This window comes from Bos taurus, chromosome 10 (assembly GCF_002263795.3).
Source record: "Bos taurus isolate L1 Dominette 01449 registration number 42190680 breed Hereford chromosome 10, ARS-UCD2.0, whole genome shotgun sequence".
Taxonomy (NCBI): Eukaryota; Metazoa; Chordata; class Mammalia; order Artiodactyla; family Bovidae; genus Bos; species Bos taurus.
In genome coordinates this window covers 58,191,370-58,212,687 of record NC_037337.1, presented here as the reverse complement: position 1 = coordinate 58,212,687, position 21,318 = coordinate 58,191,370, and the positions used below count along the sequence as shown (strand labels likewise).

Sequence of the window (21,318 nt, the reverse complement as noted above, 5' to 3'; positions counted from 1 at the left end):
CCCTGGAGGTGGGCATGGCAACCCACTCTAGCATTCTTGCCTGGAGAATCCCATGGACAGAGGAGTCTGGTGGGATATGATCACAGGGTTGCAAAGAGTCAACTAAAGTGACTTAGTCTTCTATATAAAATTATATATATATATATATATATAAATTATAGTACAGATAAAACCAGTGAGAAGCAACAGGAGCTTCCTCTTAGGGCCAACTGCTGGAGCACACACATTCTCCTGTAAAGAGGGACACTGGAACAGTTTCCTCACCTGCACCCCCTCTTTAGTTCTCCACGACTGAACTTGCTCCCCCTGCAGGCTGGCCCACCATCACGCAGGCCCCTGATTTACCTGCATGTCAGAGTTGGTGAAGCTGCAGGCCGACAGGTAGTTGGTGTGCATAGCAACAGACTTCTTTTTGGCAGCCATGTTTTCATTTTTGTCGAACGTCAGTGGATACACAGAACATTTATTATCCAAACCACTAGCAGGGAAAGACAGAAGTGTCAAATGTTAATACAGGGCAATAGAACATGTGTATACTTTCTCATTCACACACACTTTCAAAATGTTTTCCTTTGGCGGTATTATATGTTGTAACCTATCCCTAAACTTTTACTTTGAATATTTTAAAATGAATAGTAAAACTGAAAGAAAAGTAGTACAACAAACTCCCAGATCCCTTCACGTGGATTCGCTAACTTAACATTTTGTTGCATTTGTGGGAGCAAATTCTGAACCATTTGAATGCAAGTTGCAGATATGACATACTACATCTAAACACTTCAATCTGCAAATTACATCTCCTAAAAATAAGACCATTCCTTTATAATCTCTAACTCATTATCACATCTGAGAAAACTAACAAAAATTCCGTAACACCATGTAGTAAGCCATCCATATTCAATTTCCCAACTGTCTCAAGGATCCAGAGCCCAAATAGGTCTACACATTACATTCTGTTTTTGTATCTTTTTACGATTTTTTAATGGAGAAGGAAACGGCAACCCACTCCAGTATTCTTGCCTGGAGAATCCCAGGGACAGAGGAGCCTGGGGGCCTGCAGTCCATGGGGTTGCAAAGAGTTGGACACGACTGAGCGACTAAACAACAACAACAAGATCTTTTAATGCAGGACAGACACAGTTTTTGACTGTTTATAATGAGAGACTTCATTAGGTCATTTGTCTTACAGAATGTCACACAGTCTGGATTTGTCGTGTTCAGAATGGCTACCCACTCCAGTATTCTTGCCTGGAGAATTCCATGGACAGAGGAGGCTGGTGGGCTACAGTCCATGGAGACACAAACAGCTGGACACAACAGAGCCACTAACACTTTCACTTTTATTAATGTTACATTTAAGTATAACATTTCTGGCAATAATACAAATGTGACATTTTTGTGCATTTCTTTCCTACTGCTTCACTTTAGGAGGCTTGCCATGCCTCTCATCCCAAGATTGGTGGTGCCAACTTTGATTATTTGGTCAAAGTGGGGACCACAAGATCTTTCCACAGGAAGGGTGACTTGCTGGTGATTACAAGCATACCTTGTTCTACTGCATTTTGCATTTTTTACAAATTGAAGGTTTGTGGCGACCCTGCCTCAAGCAAGCCTATCAGTGTAAGTCTTCCAACAGCAATTTGCTCACTTTATGTCTCTGTGTCACATTTTGATAATTCTCACAATATTACAAACCTTTTCATTGTTATTACATGTTTTATAGTGATCACCGATTCTCTGATGTTACTACTGTAATGGTTTAGGAATGCCACAAACTGTGCCCATTTACAATGGTGAACTTAATCGATAAATGCTGCATGTGTTCTGACTGCTCCACCGCTCAGCTGTTCCTCCATCTCTCTTCTTCCCCTCAGACCTGCCTATTTTCTGAGACACAACAATAATGAAATTCAACCAATTATTAACCCTACAATGGCCTCCAAGTGTTTAAGTGAAAGGAACCGTCACAAGTCTCTCACTAAATCAAAGGCCAGAAATGATCAAACTTAGTGAGGAAGGCATGTCAAAAGTGTTAAGATCCATTACTATCATCATTTCATGATATGCTGAAATTATCCCAAATTTGGACACTGGGGGCCCCTTCAAGCAGGTCTTGTTTTCCATTTGATATGACGCCACTGATATGACTGAATGTTCCCTTGCTTCCTGGAACGAGGAAACACCTTCAGCTTGCTTTATTCTCTTCCTGCCCAGACCGACTCCAAGGAGCCCTGCTTCTATTTAGTGGGGAATGACATTTGGGAGGGGTACTCTCTTCTGAGGCCCTGTACCTTTCTAATTGCTTGGAGGTACAGGTGTAGGCCTGGCTAGTTTATGACCAGTGACTGGCCTTGGCAAGCTTGTTTATAGATCATGTGGGTGAGAACGATTGGCACTTGGCTGTGACAACGGACAAGCATGCTCCAGACTGGGCTTCCCTAACCCTCGAGGTGAAATATGTTCTCCTATTCTGAAGCTTCAGGGTCACTGCTGTAGCTCTGTTGGGATACTCACACTTAGGATTAGTTGTAATGCTATGCGAAGCACAAAAGTCCTGCAGTGTGATGCAAGAAGAAGGAAGGCCACGTGACTTCACAGGGAGGGGATGACTGGGCGCTCCATGTTTAGAGCCCTCCTGGACTGTGCCCTGTGCATCTCCTCCTTTGGCTGGTTCTAATTTGTATCCTTTCACTGTGATGAAACTGTGAGCGTTAAGTATAGCACTCTCCTGAGTTCTAGTTAATTACTGAGCCTGATGGTAATTTTGGGGCATACCCTGTGCCTATGTGAAGTTGAGGAGAGTCTAGTGGGGGTTATGCCATGTAACTGCTGAGCTGTCTGAACTCCTTCACACGTACCTTATAACTGTGTCATATGTATATAAATGTGTTAAACATGTATGTGTGTTCACATCTATATTTATACCTTTATCTTTTATTGTCCCTTCATATCCTTTTAGGAAGTACATTGATATACAGTTTACATAAATATTGCCATCCAGTTATAAAATGATACAATATACTTTTGAGTTATTAAAAAATGGGAAAATATGAAATGCATGTATATAAGCAGGGTCTCCAGAGGGAATCTCAGCAAGTGGAGAGAGTGGGAAGTTGCCCTAAAACAACGGTCTAGACAGAGAAGATGTAGGGAGTGATGGCTAGGGTGACCCTGGCTGGAGAAGGCTTCAAAGTTTTTGCTTGGAGGTCCAGTATTTTCATATTTGAAATAAAACCCTTTTCTCTTGATTATAAAAATAACATATGCTTAAAAAAAACTGAAAATAGACAAAATTGTGACAAAGAGAAAAACATCCATAGTCTCAACATCCAGGAGAACTACAATTGCATTTTGGTGTACTTCATTGCAGCCTTTATGCTGACGCTTCTTCTCTAAATATGGCTGAGCTCCTACTATAGATATACTTTGAATGGTCCAGAATTAACACAAGGACAGGGAATTATAGTGGTTGCAATTCTCACTGCCAACTCTGTTAAACTGAGCACAAGAAAAACAGATTAAGGCACAATATTTCTATTACTCTTGATGCTCTTTTCACTTACTGTCATTAAGAATCTCCTTCTTAACAGTATATAATATTCCATTCAATTCATGTACCACCATTCACTTAATTTCCTTTGGTGGGCATATTGTTTCCCCTTTTTTGCTTTATTTTAAATAACAATACAATAAATGTTATTGCTCATTTTTTTTTCTATATTTCTTTCTTTCAAACAAGTTCTTAGACGTGGAATCACTAGATCAATGGTCATAAATTTTTCAAGGCTTTGAATACGTATTACCAACATGCTTTCCGAAGTATCTGCCCAAATTTGTGGTCCCTGCCAACAGCATCTGAGAGCAGAGAGAATAGATTTTAAACTTATACTAATGTCAATCTGTAATGAAAATCAATTATGAAAGACATTCTGCAGTTTCTTTTTCCTTGGTAAAATTCAAGGAGGATTACACAATGCTTAAGTAATCAACAAAAATTACAAGTTCTTATCTGTATGTTTTGTTTATAGAACAGTGTTTTATGGCTAACAGGACACATGAAAGGCTGCTGTCTCCCCTACTCACCCACATGCAATGGCACATCCCGATGGGGCATACGCACATGCCATCACCCACGTGCAGGGCATCGTGACTGCGTGCTCCTGAAACACAGCACACACCGTGCTCAGAACAAATGAGGGCGCTTCTACACAAGTGTCAGCTTTTAACAAGGAAAATGGCTGAGGCATCTACCAAATTACATTCCAGTTGCAAAGGGGTTGAGACTGGTGAGGAGACTCAGCTCTCCAATAATCATCCAAACCTTATATCATATATTCTATGAGTGAAAAATCTCACAGAGCAAAAAAGTATCCTTAACATCTTATTTCTTACTGCTATACTCCCCCTGTTGTTCTGAATGAATACTGGGGCTCATTTTCTTTGAAAAGACTATCCAAATTTCATTTCAGATATATACGTGTGTGTGTATGTGTGTATATATATACACACACACACACACTTCATCTTATTTACTCAGATGCTATTTTTAAAACATACTCTTGACTTTTTATATGTGTAAGTTTGTTTACTTGCGAGTGAGTATATGATAGCCTCTGTCCCCTGTGGGTCCTAAACCATTCCAGGCAGGAGTGTGGGTGAGGGTGGGGAGGGGGAGTGGAGGGAGAAAAGGGAACCAGTAAAATGGAAGCACTAAGAGGACATGAAAGTCCTCGGATTCTGGCTGGGGTCTGAGTCACCCGTATTCTCCTGCCTACACAGATAGGCAACCAAGGCACACTTAAAAAACTTCTGTGGCCTTACTTCCCTGGGAGCCCTGGGCCCTGGTCCCGGTCCCAACACCAGCGATACGTGCGGCCACACAGGCTGGCCGTCGGATCCACCTCAGTTTCCCTCTCCACCCGGCGAGGCGGAAGATGGGACTAGACGGTTTCTAAAGCACATTCGAGTGCTGGTCTTCTTTCCTGTTATGATCCTCTGTGTTTTTGTGGGGAGACATTGGCCCTGATACTCCTGTCAAGATTCTGCTGTCACTCCCAGTCTAGCAGCCCTTTGGACACCATGAATAGCCTCAGGGTGTCACGAAGGAGGTGAGGTGGCCACTCTCAGCACAGGGCATGCAGCCCTCCTGCTGACCAGCAGTGACGACACCCTGCCAGGGGCCTCCAGTGGCAACACTGCAACTCCCCAGAAACCAGGCAGCGTGTGCTTCCCACCATGCTAAGGCCTCCGGGGAAGGGTCCCCACTCCCCACTCCTGAGGATGCTGAGGAGTGCTGGGAGAGGCAGGGCACATACAGGGAAGCCCTCTGCAAGCTGCTCTACTGTCATCTCTGTCATTCCCCAGGGGCGTTGACCATTTAGGACTTTGCTCTACAAGATGGTTCTTGAATAGCTGCGATCCAAAAATCTACAAATAATAAATGCTGGAGAGGGTGTGGAGAAAAGGGAACCCTCTTACACTGTTGGTGGGAATGCAAACTAGTACAGCCACTATGGAGAACAGTGTGGAGATTCCTTAAAAAACTGGAAATAGAACTGCCTTATGATCCAGCAATCCCACTGCTGGGCATACACACTGAGGAAACCAGAAGGGAAAGAGACACGTGTACCCCAATGTTCATCGCAGCACTGTTTATAATAGCCAGGACACGGAAGCAACCTAGATGTCCATCAGCAGATGAATAGATAAGCAAGCTGTGGTACATATACACAATGGAGTATTACTCAGCCATTAAAAAGAATACATTTTAATCAGTTCTAATGAGGTGGATGAAACTGGAGCCTATTATACAGAGTGAAGTAAGCCAGAAGGAAAAACACCAATATAGTATACTAACGCATATATATGGAATTTAGAAAGATGGTAGCAATAACCCTGTGTACGAGACAGCAAAAGAGACACTGATGTATAGAACAGTCTTATGGACTGTGTGGGAGAGGGAGAGGGTGGGAAGATTTGGGAGAATGACATTGAAACATGTAAAATATCATGTATGTAACGAGATGCCAGTCCAGGTTCGATGCACGATACTGGATGCTTGGGGCTGGTGCACTGAGACGACCCAGAGGGATGGTATGGGGAGGGAGGAGGGAGGAGGGTTCAGGCGAACACATGTATACCTGTGGCGGATTAATTTTGATATTTGGCAAAACTAATACAATTATGTAAAGTTTAAAAATTAAAAAATAAAAAGTAAAAAAAAAAGATGGTTCTTGACCACACCAACTGCCCATTATGACATTTAGTGAACATGTTCAATAGTGCACAATAAGGATGCTGTTGAGACAGATATGGGTTTTATTTTTTACACAGTGAAAGGGACACTGTCTTTCTAAGTAACTATTGGAGTCCATATTTAACATACAGTACTTGTTACTGTAAATGCCGACACAATGCAGGCACGCAAGCTCACCTACACATAGATTCTGCCCTTTCCGTTTAGTTAATAGTCTAAACTTAGGCCTCCTTTGGAGCAGTGCATGTCTATGCCAGACTTGCAAGGGGCTCAGACTCCATAGCACCCCCATGAAGTGCAGTTTAATCCCACGGAAGTCTCAGCTCCCCACCTACCATGGGGTCTAGTGGGAGACAGAGAGGGAATAGAAGACTGGGGATTTGGTATCTCTTCTCATTCATCAGAAGAAAAATCATCAACACAGTAGCAAGTGTGAATGGGACAAGTTTCTGGGCCACACTCTTTCCTGTTTCCATGTCAGCCTCCTCATGCTCTTCTCCGGGCCAAGGGCTGGATTTGAGAGGAATGAATGCTACAGTGGGCTGCTGAGCCATCTGAACACAGATGGGCTTTTGTGGAGTTTACACCCCCAAGTAGGCTCCTGAGGGGCAGGGAAACCACTAGGGTGATGCTTGGAGAGGATGAGGACAGGACTGGGATTCTGGAGTGCCTCAATCCGCCGGGGACAATGCCTTACCTTGTTAGTGGTGAAGGAATCCCACACGATCACTTTCCCATCCTGGAGGAAAAGAGTAAAGAGTTCAACAAACTAGTGATCACCACTGGGGAGATGGTGGGGGCAGGCGCAGCATAGGGGCGGGGAGGGAGAGGTACAAACTGTTACACTGCTAGATGCCAGGGGCTGGGGGTGGGCTGGGGAGTGGGCAGTTAAGTGTTTAACAGGAAAAGTTTCAGTTTAGGAAAGTGAAAAATTTGGGAGATGGATGAGGGTGAGTTGCACAACCGAGTGAGTGTACTTAGTGCCACTGCACTATGCAGCTAAATCTGGTTAAAATAGTATGTTTTATATTATGTGACTTTTACCGCAATAAAAAAAAAACATTTAAAAAAGAGGTACAAACCATTACGTATGATATATTGTACAACATACAGAATATAGCCAATATTTGTAATAACTATAAATGGAGCATACAACCTTTAAAAACTGTACATCACTATACTGTACACCTGTAACATAATATTGCATATCAACTACAAGAGAAACAAAACAAAAACAAAAAAGAGCAAACAGTTTAAGAATCATCAACAAGACAACAGGTGAACTGCTCAGAACCACTTGGAAAACCCGAGCAAGTGTCTGGACAATCAAGACCCTACAATGCACCCTTGAGGAAACAGGAATAGATGGGGCTACACTTCCCAGCCTGGTGCAAGGCTCAGTTCTAAACCCTGCATCCCTTGCATAGATACAATGACAGAAAGCAATGCTCAGACACTTTTTTCCTACCATTTATAAACCAAGCACAAACTGCTGGTAAACTCCCATCACCACCACACCCCGAATGTCAGTGAGTTACACCGGGATGAGGTAATCCTGAAATGACCTTCAGATGCCTAACAGCCACTAACAGTCTCCGTCTCCTCACCCTCCCCACCAGTCTCTCCTCTCTACCACTCACCTTGGAGTCCACATTCCCTGTAGGAATGTATAAGAGCCTCACACCACTCCTGGTCTCCCCACCCTGTGTGGAAGCTGTGGAGCAGTTCTGAGATCAGTCTGACTTCTCCAGGTGCTCAGGAACATCCCCTACCCTGACGTTTCACACCTACCACACCTATGCTACAAACATGGGACTCACACCTATGATGGTGGGGACCCCCGTGGGCAGCTGTTCAGGAAACGCAGAGCACTTCCACAGAGCTCTGGGCTGGCGATGCCACGGACAACATGGCCATGTTCACTGCAGTCACTGCTGCAGCCCTCACTGGGGGTGTGGGGAGGGGCTATGATCTCATCCATTTAATACAAACTCACCAGAGATAAACCCACATGAGCTCCAGTCCCTATAGGGCAGTCATCTGCCCAGAACGTGGTGTGCGGGTGGTCCAGGCCCCCAGGCTCCGGCCAGCAGTGGAGAAGAATGGCCGAGTAGATTTCCTCCAGCACATGGGTGGAGGATGTGCAATCCTCAGGGATGGAGAATCTGCAGCCTCTATGGTGGGCTGGATTTTTTATTAATCACTCAAGCCATCTGGAGCCAAATCTGGTAAGTGAGGCGGATGCCACTTAGGGACACCAGCAAGGTCTGATGAACTAAAGTGACACAGCAGCTTGCTTCACTTCATCTGATGCTGAGATCATGCTGCGTGGGCCTGAGGAGTCATGGTCAAGGTCAAAGCCGGCAGCTCGGAGTCTTTTAAGACTCCTAAGCACGTTAGTTCTTCTAGTCTAATTTCTCTGACTAAAGGCCCAAACACAAAATTTGGGTGGATTAGATACAGAGCAGAGAAGAGAGCTGGGGGTGGGGTGGGGTCTGGAGCTCCTGCTTGCTGGGGTGGGGGTAGAGACTCGGTGCATCGCCCAAGTCAGCGCTCCCTTCAGAGGCTTCCTCCAGCGCACAGGTGGACTGCCTGGCCCCACCACCCACCCACTGTGTGCTCTGGAGAGACAGAGGCACCCGTGAGGCTAAAATCAGTCTCAGAGCTAAATGTGGTCCCTCCATGAGCACAGATGTATACACCAGGGGCCTATGTACCTGGAGAGATTGAGCCTACCCCAACCCCACCCACACAGTCAGGTGGATTAATCTGCCTTTTAGGGGAGAAAGGCTGCTCTGAGTCACTCAGAGTCTGTTCCAGGGCCCTTCTGCTGCTCCCCACCTTCCTCACACCTCCACCCACCTCCAGATGCCCTCTGCAGTCCGGGTGGATGGATGGCGTGAGTCAGCGGTGCCGATGCAGCCCTCCTTCCCTCCCTCCCTCTCTAGTAAGAGCGGTACAGAGCGACAGAAACCCAACATATGGTGTTCTTTCAAGGATTAAAAAAAGTCTAAAAGACTAGGCAGCAACACAGACATCTGAACAACCTCTTTGTAAGATGGAGCATTTGGGAAAAATAAGCCTAGAAAGAAATGCTCTAAAATAATACTGACTATGACAGGGTGGTAGGAGTAAAAACTTCTCTTTGCTCTCATTTCCAGTAAAATACATAACCAATAAATTAAAAAGCACATGCAATGTGATATACTAGATCTGTAGGTAATAAAGGAGATTAATAACACCTGTCCTATACTGTACTGACATGGATATTAGAGCTCATGGATTATTTAGAATATGTACCTCCCTGGTGGTTCAGATGGTAAAGAACCTGCCTGCAATGCAGGAGACCCAGATTAGATCCCTGGGTTGGAAAGATCCCCTGGAAAATGGGAATGGCTACCCACTCCAGTATTCTTGCCTGGACAGAGGAACCTGACGGGCTATAGTCCATAGGGTCGAAAAGAGTCAGACAATGACTGACTGACTAACACTTTCACTTCCCCCCCCCCCCAGTTTTAATATTTATAAGGGCTATAAACAAAAATCAAATTTTCCTTTGAAAAAGCTGGACTAAAGGAAGCGGCAGGAGCCAGAAGCTAAATCAGCCAAAAAAATATATGACCTCAGTGTGTGGTTCAATGCGTGTAACACCAATATAGACATAAAAAGGACTAAGCAGTGTAGTCAGCCTCCTGAAAGACACGTCCTTGTCCAGGCCCCTCCCTCATTATATCAGGGTTGGTCTGTGGGACCAGTGGTATACAGCAGAAGGGAGGGGATGTCACTGCTGAGGCCAGGTCATCAAACACAGCATGGCTTCTTCTTCTGTCTCCTTCTGTTGCTGTGGGAGGCCAGCTACCGCGTCATGAGCAGACCAATGGAGATGTCCACACAGTGAGGAGCTAAGGCCTCCAGCCAAGAGCCAAGTGAGCGAGCCATCTTGGAAATGAACTTCTGCCTTAGCCGAGCTGTCAAATGACTGCATCCCCGACCAATGTATTGACTGGAACCTTGTGAGACACCCTGAGCCAGAACCATCCCGCTGAGCTGCCCCTGATTCCTCTCTCTCAGAAACCATGTAAGATACCAAATATCCACTGATTAAGTTGCTAAACTTGGGGGAAACTTGTCATGCAGCAGTTTAATAAGTAATACATAGGCTGCAAAATCAATGATGTGACCTATATAAGCTGACTGACAAAAATTATATTTCACAAAATACACAGTTTAAATGTGTTACTTAAGGTGTAAAAATTGCTAAACTCTTAAGCTGAAAGTAGCCAAGGTGGCACTTCACTTATGCCCTCAACTTGGGGGAGAAAAACATCCTAATTTAAAAATGCTTTCCCTTACAAATAAGACCATGAAATATGCTCAGGAAGAAAAACTTTTGAATGGTTTGTCAAACAGAGTTTATAATATTTTAGTTACTGCCAATTGCAAATCTACCCAAATTAGTTAAGTTCTCAAGCATGCCAGAGAATTCTTAACGAGGTAACTGGTGCCCTTTGGCAAACAGGCAGAGTCATAATGTCCTAAGAGGGTTTTTGAAAAGGATGGCTCCTTCCCTTCAGCTTTACAACCAGAAGCATGCCCACCATCACCCGATGGGTGTGACATACCTGAGAGGAGCTCACGAGCCTCCTCTTATCCTTGCACCAGTCCATGCACAGAACCTTGTTCCCGTGGCCTTTGAGGGTCCTTCTGGTCTTCATGACAAACTGCCCCAGGGCCTCCACGCGCTCAGCCACCTGGTGCACTGCAAGGACAAGGTGCGCTCAATCCCGTGACCAAGGACCAGGTCTGAGCCACACACTGAACAGGAGGCTGTCAGGGCTCTTCCTCCTGCACTTTACCCTCAGGACTCGAGATGCTCTCTCTTTCAGGCTCAGCCCCCATAGCTCAGCGGGTGAAGAATCTGCCTGCATTGCAGGAGACACGGCGGATGCAGGTTCCATCCCTGGGTCGGGAAGATCCCCTGGAGGAGGAAATGGCAACCCATTCCAGTATTCTTCACTGGAGAATCCCATGGACAGAGGAGCCTGGCAGGCTACAGTCCAAAGGGTCACAAAGAGTTGGACATAACTGAGCAACTAAGCACACACAAAACACAGAAGGTAGAGACATGTTGTCATTTTCCGTGGGCTTCAGACTCTATGTTTATAACTTACGTAATATCATATATCAACTATGCTTCATCAAAAAAGACCCTATGTGTTTCAAGGCGCTTGCATCCATATATGCATGCTGAGGGCCTGAGGAAAGGACTGCCTGCTATCTGCAAAGCTTGACACAGAATCCTCCCACTGAAAGGCCACAGCTCTGCAATTCAGGGGCAGGCAGTGGAATGAGGTCGCTACTCCCACCGATGGGTGAGGAGGCTGAGGCTCACAGAGGTTATCCGGCTAATACCAGTTCATACAACTAACTGGGAGCGAAGAAGGGGCTTGTGGCTCTCTCACTGACTCCTTTCCAGTCACAAGGACAAATGACCTTACAGAAACTGCCCCATCGGGTGCCGGGATGTGCCTCCACGTGCTCAACAGCAGGCCCGTGTGTCCTCTCTGGTCCCCCCACGCCTGGCTCAGGCCTGGGATGTGGCTGGTGTCCCCTCCACATGCTGTTGGAAAGAACGAATTGACCAACCCAGCAAACAGTACCCCATGGATTTACTGAAAGCTTACAGTGCCGGCAGAGATCAAGGCAACATTCTATGGGTCTGAACCCATGAGGTGCAGGAAGTATGTACACCAGGAAGATGCTCCAAAAATCAATCCTTCAGGGGCTGGGACCACAGCCTTTATCATGAGGTTTAGGGAGAGCTTCTGAGGGGTTTTTAGAAATGCAGTCAACTGACGAGTCTTAAAAGGAGACAAGTTCACATGAAACAGCAGAAAGGGCCCCAGAAGCCATCTGGTCCATCCAGTCATCGAGGTGGTGGGGGAATCACATGGCATCTGCCCCTTGCTGCGCTTGCCTCCCCCTTCCAGGTTAGAGGCTGTGCCTGGGCTCCTCACCTCATCTCTGTCGCTCTTTCCTCCACACCTCTCAGCTGGGCCTTTTTTCAGGCAGGTGGGGAGGAGAGAAGGGGGCATTCTAAGCCAGGGGTGAGCCCCAGGAAAGCTGTAGGGTCTTGGTACAGACAAAGCATCTGGGGTGGAGAGGGACAAGGCACTGGCCCCTTCCTTCCTCACTGGGGAAGTGCCCACCTCCCTCCCGGGAAGCCCGGACCGAGGGGCTGACCCTGCAGTAAGCCCTGTGACAACAGTGCCCCTTCTTGGGAAACCCTTCCTTCTTCCTTCCCCTCTTCCCTTCTTTCTCTCTAAACACTTTCGTGTATAGTTCCCCAAAACAAGGAACTTTCTTACATAACTACTGTATAATGATCAGAGAACAGACACAACCCTATGTCTAATCTATAGACCTTACTGAGACGTTCTCCATTGTCCCAACGATATCACTATAGCAAAAGAAAACCTAAGATCACATGTTGCCTTCAGTGGTCATTTTCTTTTGTCTCCAGTGATTTTGTTCCCCAGCTGGGCTTGTCTGACGCTTCTTCCAAATGAGCTTTGGGTAAAGGACATTGGCAGGAACACTGCGGACCAGAGATGAGGTCCTCCCCGTGCATCTGCCCCACCGGGAGGCGTCTGCTGTCTGCTGGTCCCTCCCCAGCGGTGCTTACTCTGATCACCTGGTCAAGGTGGCATCTGCCATGGTGCTCCACTGTACAGTTACCATTGTGCCTTTTGTCATGAAAAAGTACTTTGTGGGGATGTACTCTGAGAGCACATACATATCATGTTACCCCTCAAACTTGAATATCCCACTTTTAATATCCATTAATGATTCGTGCTTGAACCTGATTATTACAACGGCTGGCAAGTGGTGACATTTCTAAATTGTTCCTTCTGAAGTTTTCAGTTGGCCTTCTAGTATACAGAGGAAGGTTCCCTCTTCCCCAGTGTATTTATTCATTTATTTACATTAGTGGGGAACTCATGGATTCTCACTTAATTCAAGAGGTTATAATCCTTTGCTACTATTTATTTGGATGCCCAACTGGGCCCTGATTTGCTCAGTGGGAGCCCCATCAAGCAGCAGAGACCTTCCCACACAACCACATCATCCTCTGAGAGCATCTTCTGGCAGGCTCATGTCCCCTCCATGCCCTGGCCCCAGAAGCAGCCACTTCTCCAAGAAGTCTTGGTTTCTTTTAGTTGTCCCATTTTTTATGATGAAAGAAAAGAGTACACAGGTTAAAAGTCTTTGTGAAAACCCAAGTTGTTAAAAGTGCTTGCTAAACTATAAAATGCTACATGAATGGGCAAATAAAACACCATTGCTTCTGTTAAAACACCACATTTTTTATTGCCATAAACAGCACATTAGTCTTTTATGGCAATGTTCTTCACAAAAACATACAGAATGCAATTTAAAAGCAGACAGAAGTTTTCTACTTTTTTACAAGCCTTTTACACAAGCTTGCCCCAGAGCTGTGAGCATATCCTAGTTGGTATTTCACTTTGAAACTTCGTATCTGTACTAGCGCTGCTTCCCTCCGTTCAGCATTAGGGCAATCCTAGCCATTCAATGTCCCTCTTACCAAAAAACACTCACCAAGCAAAATGGGGTCTCCTTACATAACATGAATTTGAACACATTCCAACTTATTAATTATTTTTTCTCATGACATTTTCTCTTCCTATACACAGATTCACTCCCAACCCACTCTATCCTGCTTCTATCTGCCAAATCTCACATTCACTAAATTCGAGTTTAAAAAAAAATTTTTAATGACATTAAAAACAAAAACCTGGAAATGAGCTGAATATGTCCTGTAAATCTTTTTTGTGGGAGCTTGGTTCAGGGCAGATGGGGTTTCTCCTTTGCCTTCTGATGAACTACCCCTTCAGAAGGATTTAACTTTTTCTTGAAAAACAAAAAAGAAAAGAAATGATAAAGACAACCAGCTGGTTTCTATAATAAGAACTTCTAGAATATAATGATAACCTGTGAAGAAATTCCTCTAGAAGGTAAGTGGCAGGAGGATGGGGAGCTTTCTGCTTGGATCTCCTTGGAGCATGCACTGGAGCAGAGCCGTCAGGAGCCTGGGCTCTAGGTCACAGCCCCGTGCAGCTGCTCCACATCCATGAGCAGGGGCTCGCCTTCCTGCAACCTCATTTTCCTCATGGGGTTGTTGGCAAGACTATTCCAGTCAGGCACAAAGGAAGCACACTTAAAATATCCTTGAAAACAAACACTGTGAAATCAATTATTAATATAGAACATAAGTTTAAAATGAATGAGAGGTCTTAAACAGGAAAACAGAATTATTTTTTAAATGATCTTGATTAACTTTCTAAATTTTGCACCAATATACAGTTTCTGTGATGGCCACAATTTGGTAGAAGATGAAAGGAATCAAGCAAGAAAACTTAAACAAAGCTAATTTGTAAAAACTCATTCTGTCATCCCACCCCAAGGCAAAATGGGGTGGGATGTATACAAAACCCTCAAACACCTGGATGGAAGGAAAATATTTACAATCACTTACCTTACTTATGTTTGTAAGAGATTTTCTAATTGCCCCCAAACCATAAATTGGGCTTCTCTGGTGGCTCACATGGTAAAGAATCTGCCTGCAATGCAGGAGACATGGGTTTGATCCCTGGGTCAGGAAGATCCCCTGAAGAAGGAAACGGTAACCCACTCCAGGATTGTTGCCTGGGAAATCCCACGGACAGAGAAGCCTGGCTGGCTACATAGGGTTCATGGCATTGCAAGAGAGTCTGATACGACTTAGTGACTAAACAACAACAAAACCATGTATTAGCCACAGACAAAAAACCTCCTCTCAAATCCCGAATTAGAAGCTGGAAGGGTCAAATTACGTATGGTAGAGCCTTTATGATGGAATAATATGTGATTTTAAATCATACTTTTAAATACTGACATTAATAAGAACTATAAAAATGATACATGGGGCTAGTCAATTCACTGGGTTCAATTAAAACTAGGCTCAAACGAAAAACCAACTCAAACTGTACCTCGGACAATTCCAAGCATGCTTATAAATATATACACAAAGTGAAAACATAAGCTATAAAACACAAGATACTAAACGTGGTTACCTCTGGGTGGTGGGCTTACGGATGATGTGTTTTTCTGTATTTCTGAATCTGCCACAGTGGCATGAGCTTATGATGACAGTCTTCTAGCAAGAGGAAGGGGTGGGGAAATGAAAGGCAGGTTTGCTTTCTGCTCCTTCTGACCTAATAGGCCACACACACAAGAGCCAGAAGCAGATTACTCTGCTGGGAAACTCACTTTTTTAAAACCCAGTATACATAGCATATTTCCTCAGAATATGGAAAAAGTCAACCAATAAATTTGCTTCAGACTAATCCAGAAATATGGTTTTCCTAACATGGGAACATCAGAATAGTCCAAGACTACAGCCATAGAGCTTTTGAGATAAAACCTTTCACAATGTTGTATTTAGAACAGATAGAAAAGGGAATAGCACTGGGTGATAAACCCTGTGGTTTCCCATATTTTGCCTGGATTTGTACCTAGAGATGTTACATAAGTCTCTTTTTTTGAGTTACTCTGTTCCTAGACAAAAATAGAATCTTCCCTTAAGGGGCTGGAAACCTGCATGGAACCCCCACACAGGCCCACGAGACCTTCACACATGTAGGCTGAAAGGAACACAGCCTCCCTCTGGCTGTCTGCTTTCAGCCTGTCTTCCAGATCATTTGTCACTTTAATTTCAAATTAAGAACTCTTTAGAGTTGAACTCTCTCCTTTTTTTCCCCTTGATCTTAACTCTCATTCCAGTATTCACTTTTGATGACAAAAGCAGTAAATACACCAATGGGTATAAAGTTAAGAGTACCTCTACATCCCCCTCTACTCCCCTCTCTGGAGATAACATCTCCCATGCGTCCTGCCACACATTTAATGCATATACAAGCATCTCTTGTTTAAGTTAATAAGACCATGTTGTATACACTGTTGGGCACTTTGGTTTACTTACTTAATATTGACAACTTTCAATATACACACAGACTTAGTTTCCTTTCCCCTTTTTAATGTGAATCTCAGCTTTCTGAGAGATGGCCTAGCATGGTGAGAAGGAGAGCTACTAGGAGCCTGGTGTCTACTCTGCATGTGCTCTGAGAGTAGCTGGATAATCTCTGGGAAAGCCCTAAGCCTTCGGCTGCTTCTTCATTCACAAGGAAAGGGGAGAGGGGTGTTGGGAAGGGAAGAAAACTTTTTGTGCTTGAAGACTGAGGTTGAAGCAGGTGACCCCTGTAGTTTTAAGAGTTGTATTATAGCCACATCCCCCAAAGATGTTCACATCCTAATTCCCAGAACCTGTGAATATGCTAGCTTCTGTGGCAAAAGGGACTTTGACGATGTGATGAAGTTAGGGATCTTGAAATGGGAAGAGTATCCTGGATCATACAGGGGGGTCCAATGTAATTAATTACAAGGGTTCTTATAAGAGGGAGACAAGGGGTCAAAGTCAAAGAAAGAGATGTGATGACAGAAGCGGAGGTGGAGTTTTATGGAGCTACAAGCCAAGGCATGCAGGCAACCTCTAGAAGCTGGGAAGACAAGGAATGGACTCTGCCACAAAGCCTCAGAAGGAACGCAGCCCTTCTCACTGCTTTTAGACTTCTCACCTCCAGAACTGGTAAGAGAATAAATTTATGTTGTCTTAAGCCACTGTGTTTATGGAAATTTGTACAAAAGCAACATGAAACTAATACAAGCTGTCACCTCACGGTTCTAAAATGCCTGAGAATCAGGTGAGGAAGCACCTATTCAGGGGGGAAGGTCATCAGAAGGTCATGAGAAGGTGATGAAGGGGAGAAGCAGGAGGGCCTGGAGGAGCGAGGGGAAAGGCAGGGCAGCGGCACAGGGCCTGGGGCTGTGGAGTTTGATGTAGGCTGGCTTGCCCTTAGGTCACCCATAAGAACCACTTCCTGTAGTTACGAGTTGGCCCAGGCTTTGACCTGGGGATGAGGGTCCAGCGGTATGGATGCTGGTCTGAGGGTCAGAGGGAAGGGAGCTGAAGAACTGAGTCTGGAATTAAGTTCACTTTCCTCCATGTTTATGCTCTAGTTTTGTTGTATTGACTTTTTTAAGGCAAGAATTTGGGCAAGGTAGAGCAAACAGAAGGCTGACCAACTGTTGCAGTTTGCCCAGGACTGAAGGTCTTCCCAGAACGCAAGGCTTTCCATTTTATAAAATCGAGAGTCCCAGGCGCGCAAAGATGACTTGGTCACCTTGGCTTATGGCTTAAAGATCCTTCCCAGACCAGGACAGGGGCTACAGGGTCACCTATAACAACACCAAAACACAAACACACACACACTCAGGAAGAGGCTGAGAGACTGGAAGTGGGAAGAGCCCAGCGACCCAAGATCAAGGAGATCTCTAAGGGAGAGGCTGCGGTCAGAGGAGCTGTGCTGTGATTCCAGGGGTCTGTGATGGCGTGAGGGGCCAGTGTCTGATGAGGGTCACCCTTGTGGATCCTGAAGACGCCAGGGATGGGACAGGGCTTAGAGTCAAAAGGAGGACTTGAGCCGTGTGCCGAAGTCCTCAAGAAAGGAGGGAGCCTGGCTGGGAGGTCGGGAGACAGTAGAACAGAGGTGAGGGGAAGAGGGAGGTCAGCTGAATGCTCAGAGCCTCAGTGGAGCAAGGGTTTAACATGACAGTGAAGAGAAGTGGTCCAGAAGCTGCAGAGGGAATAAATGGGACCCTGGCCACATGATCTCTGATCTTTTCTACTCAAAAATTCTGCCATATACAGGTGGGGATAAATCCTTCTGCTGTGGGCTCATGATTTGACCCCGGTTTCTGAGAGCCCTGCATTTGGGGCAGGACAGGAGTTCCCTGTTGAAAAGCTGCATTGTAACCATCTCTCTGTCTCAGGCAATTTACCAGATTCACAGAAAAGGCTGAAAAATATCCCAGTGGGCAGCCTGTACTGTTGAGTAAAAGAGTTTCTACAGAATGCCCTCTGCACTGAGCACTAACGTATTTGGTAAAACAAACAAACAACAACAACAATAAAACAAATTGAAAGTGAGGCTGGGCTGGAATCCCAGGTTCTCTACTTAGTAGCTGGGATCATTTGGTAAATCCTTTCACCTCTTTGGGCTTCCCTAGTGGCTCAGACGGTAAAGCGTCTGTCTGCAATGCAAGAGATCTGGGTTCGATCCCTGGGTTGGGAAAATCCCCTGGAGAAGCAAATGGCAGCCCACTCCAGTATTCTTGCCTGGAAAATCCCATGGACCGCGGAGCCTGGTAGGTTGCCATCCATGGGGTTGCAAAGAGTCAGACACAACTGAGCGACTTCACTTTCACCTCTTTATGCCTCAGTTTCCTCATCTGTAAAATGGAGACATCAGATGACCCAGAGGCACTAACACCTCGGGGTGATGATGCTCGGGGCATCATCACTATTGTCTGTGGAGCATAGGAATTTGCAAAGGGAAATGGGACAGACCCATCAGCCATTCCCTACTTCTCTGATAACAGAACCCAACTTTGTTTGGGGATGGCGGCCTGCCCAGCTTACTTCCTTTCTCAGCCTCCCTTGCTGTAGCCATGTGACCTAGTTCTGGCCAATGAAGTACAAAGAGAAATATGTTGGGGAGAAAGGAGGTTTATGAAAAAAACTTTTGCCTTCGTGAAAAGAAGGAGAAACAGAGGCTGGTGCCCACATTCCCCCTTCTTCCAGCCCTGGATACAAAGGTGATACCTGACGCTGTGGCAGTTATATCATAATCACAGGGCAAACACGAGTGGCTTAAGTAGTGGAAAGAAAAGAAGCATGGGTTCCTGATGACACGCTGGGCACCTGAACCAAAGCAGGCGATTGCCTACCCTGATTCTTGTTAAGAAAAACAACTCCCTATTTACTTAATTACTTTGGGGATTATAGCTAATTGTAACTGAATATATTTCTAAAAGATATAGGGGCTCAGCTTACCTATTTAAAGGAGGCCCCTACAAAGGCACAACATGTTTGAGATTCAGGTCATTTACTTCTATCAAGAGGTTTGTCAAAGAAAGGAATCAGGTGCTGAAGCACCTAGCACTAACCTCATTTTTTTTTTCCAAAGAGGATGCAGACAGGGTGGTACCAAAATGGCAGGAGCACAACGCTTAGATGTGCCTGAGGGTGCCTTGGAAAGGTCCGGCTCAGCAGAGGAGCTGCCACCCTCAGGGCTGAACAAGCAGATAAAGCCACTTCCCCAAGCCTGGCCTTAGCCCAAGCCCCGACAGAGTAAAGGGAAGCCGATTCCGCCAGGAATCATGTCACCGGGCTATTTAATTGCTCACTCATAAAAATCACAGAGCTGGTTCTGCATTATGGTCGTGAGTAATAATGTAAATTTATTTAAGACTGCTGCTCCTCTTTTATGCCAACCACACCGCATCCAAACAAAAGCATCTTAACAACCTCAAATGAACGAAATGTTTGCGTTTGGTAAGCCCCTCTGCTTCCTTTCCCTGTTTCCACCCTCAGATTGGAAAAGTGAGATTTTAAATCAGAGTCTGGTTCCTTACAAAAGCAAAACTGAGAAAAAACAACAGTGATGGAGAAAGTAAAATGACAACCGAAAAAATCCCCAAACCAAACCCCAAACCAGGAGTTTCCCCAGGCCGTGTCCACAAGAGCTCGGGGCGCTTGCCTCCCCTGACAACCCCCTACACCCCGCTCTGCTTGGGAACGGGAAGAATGAGATCAGTTTGCTTCGTCCAGGCAAGTGATGACGATAACTGGTCCCACGATCCCCCGTCAGGAGGACAGCGGCCAGGAGCTGCTCCGCCCAGAGGCGGGCTGGCTTCCGCCAGCGGGCGGGGGGCTCTAAGAGGTGCTGGGAGCCCGCGAGGGTCCGGCTCCGGCCCCCACAAGCGCATCCGGGGGATCGGGCTGCGTCTCAAGCGGCGCCGGGGCGCCGGGCCCTCAGCCAGGGCGGCGGCGCGGGCCTGACTCCTCCATCCTGCGCCCCCGCCCCCGGACCCGCCCCGCTGGTCTCCTTCCCACCGCCCGCCTCCCGGCGCGCAGCCCCCGCCGCGGCCCGCACTCACACTCCACGTCGTGCAGCTTGGCCCGCTCCTCCTCCAGTTTGCCCTTGAGGCTCTCGGCCTCGCTCTTGAGCGACGCCAGCGTCTCGTTCTCATGCAGCCCGTCGGCTGCCATCTTCGCGCGGGGACGCGGCGGGAGGGAAGCGGGGATGCGAGTTAGCAGGCGGCGGTGGCCGGGCCGGCTAGCGGGCGCCCAGCCGCCACCGGCGCAGCTCCAGTCGCCTCCCCGAGCGCGCCCCGCCCTCCGGCGCGTACGCCGCCGCTGAGAGCCCGGCTGCGGAGGCCGATCCTCCTCCCTCTCCGCGGGCCGCAAGAACAGCGCCACCTCCGCGCCCCCGCGCCCCCGCTCCGTGCCCCCGGCGACGCTAATGTTAGCGCACAGCCTGCCGGCACGCAGGAACGTTGTGCCCATTTTGCTGGTGGAAAAACCAAGGCTCGGAAGTGATATGCGACTTGCTGAAGGATGCGCAGTTAGTGAAGGCCAGGCTGGGATTCCAACCCAGGACTGCTCCTGCTCCTGGGAGTTTGGCGAAGTCCCAATGGTAGAGCCCTTCCAACGCCCCTTCCTCTCACCTCCCCTGTTTGGGACTTAATGTTTAGGTGTGCCTGAGGGTAAAATAGGAAAAGGAGTACGTCAAGACTGTATATTGTCACCCTGCTTATTTAACTTATATGCAGAGTACATCATGAGAAACGCTGGGCTGGAAGAGGCACAAGCTGGAATCAAGATTGCGGGGAGAAATATCAACCTCAGATATGCAGATGACACCACGCTTATGGCAGAAAGTGAAGAGAAACTAAAAAGCCTCTTGATGAAAGTGACAGAGGAGAGTGAAAAAGTTAGCTTAAAGCTCAACATTTAGAAAACTAGGATCATGGCATCTGGTCCCATCACTTCATGGGAAATAGATGGGGAAACAGTGGAAACAGTGTCAGACTTTATTTTT

At 46.3% G+C, this 21,318-nt stretch overlaps 1 protein-coding gene across 1 annotated transcript in view; it reads right to left on the bottom strand.

The window, feature by feature from the left end:
- GNB5 (G protein subunit beta 5) overlaps positions 1-20,522 on the bottom strand; it is a 32,745-nt gene extending 12,223 nt beyond the window's left edge. Inside the window, 5 exon segments of the mRNA NM_001099070.1 lie at positions 346-478; positions 4,084-4,160; positions 6,954-6,995; positions 10,879-11,015; positions 20,375-20,522. Coding sequence (NP_001092540.1) covers positions 346-478; positions 4,084-4,160; positions 6,954-6,995; positions 10,879-11,015; positions 20,375-20,486 — 501 coding nt within the window. The 5' untranslated portion in view covers positions 20,487-20,522.
- Between the last annotated feature and the right edge of the window lie 796 nt (positions 20,523-21,318).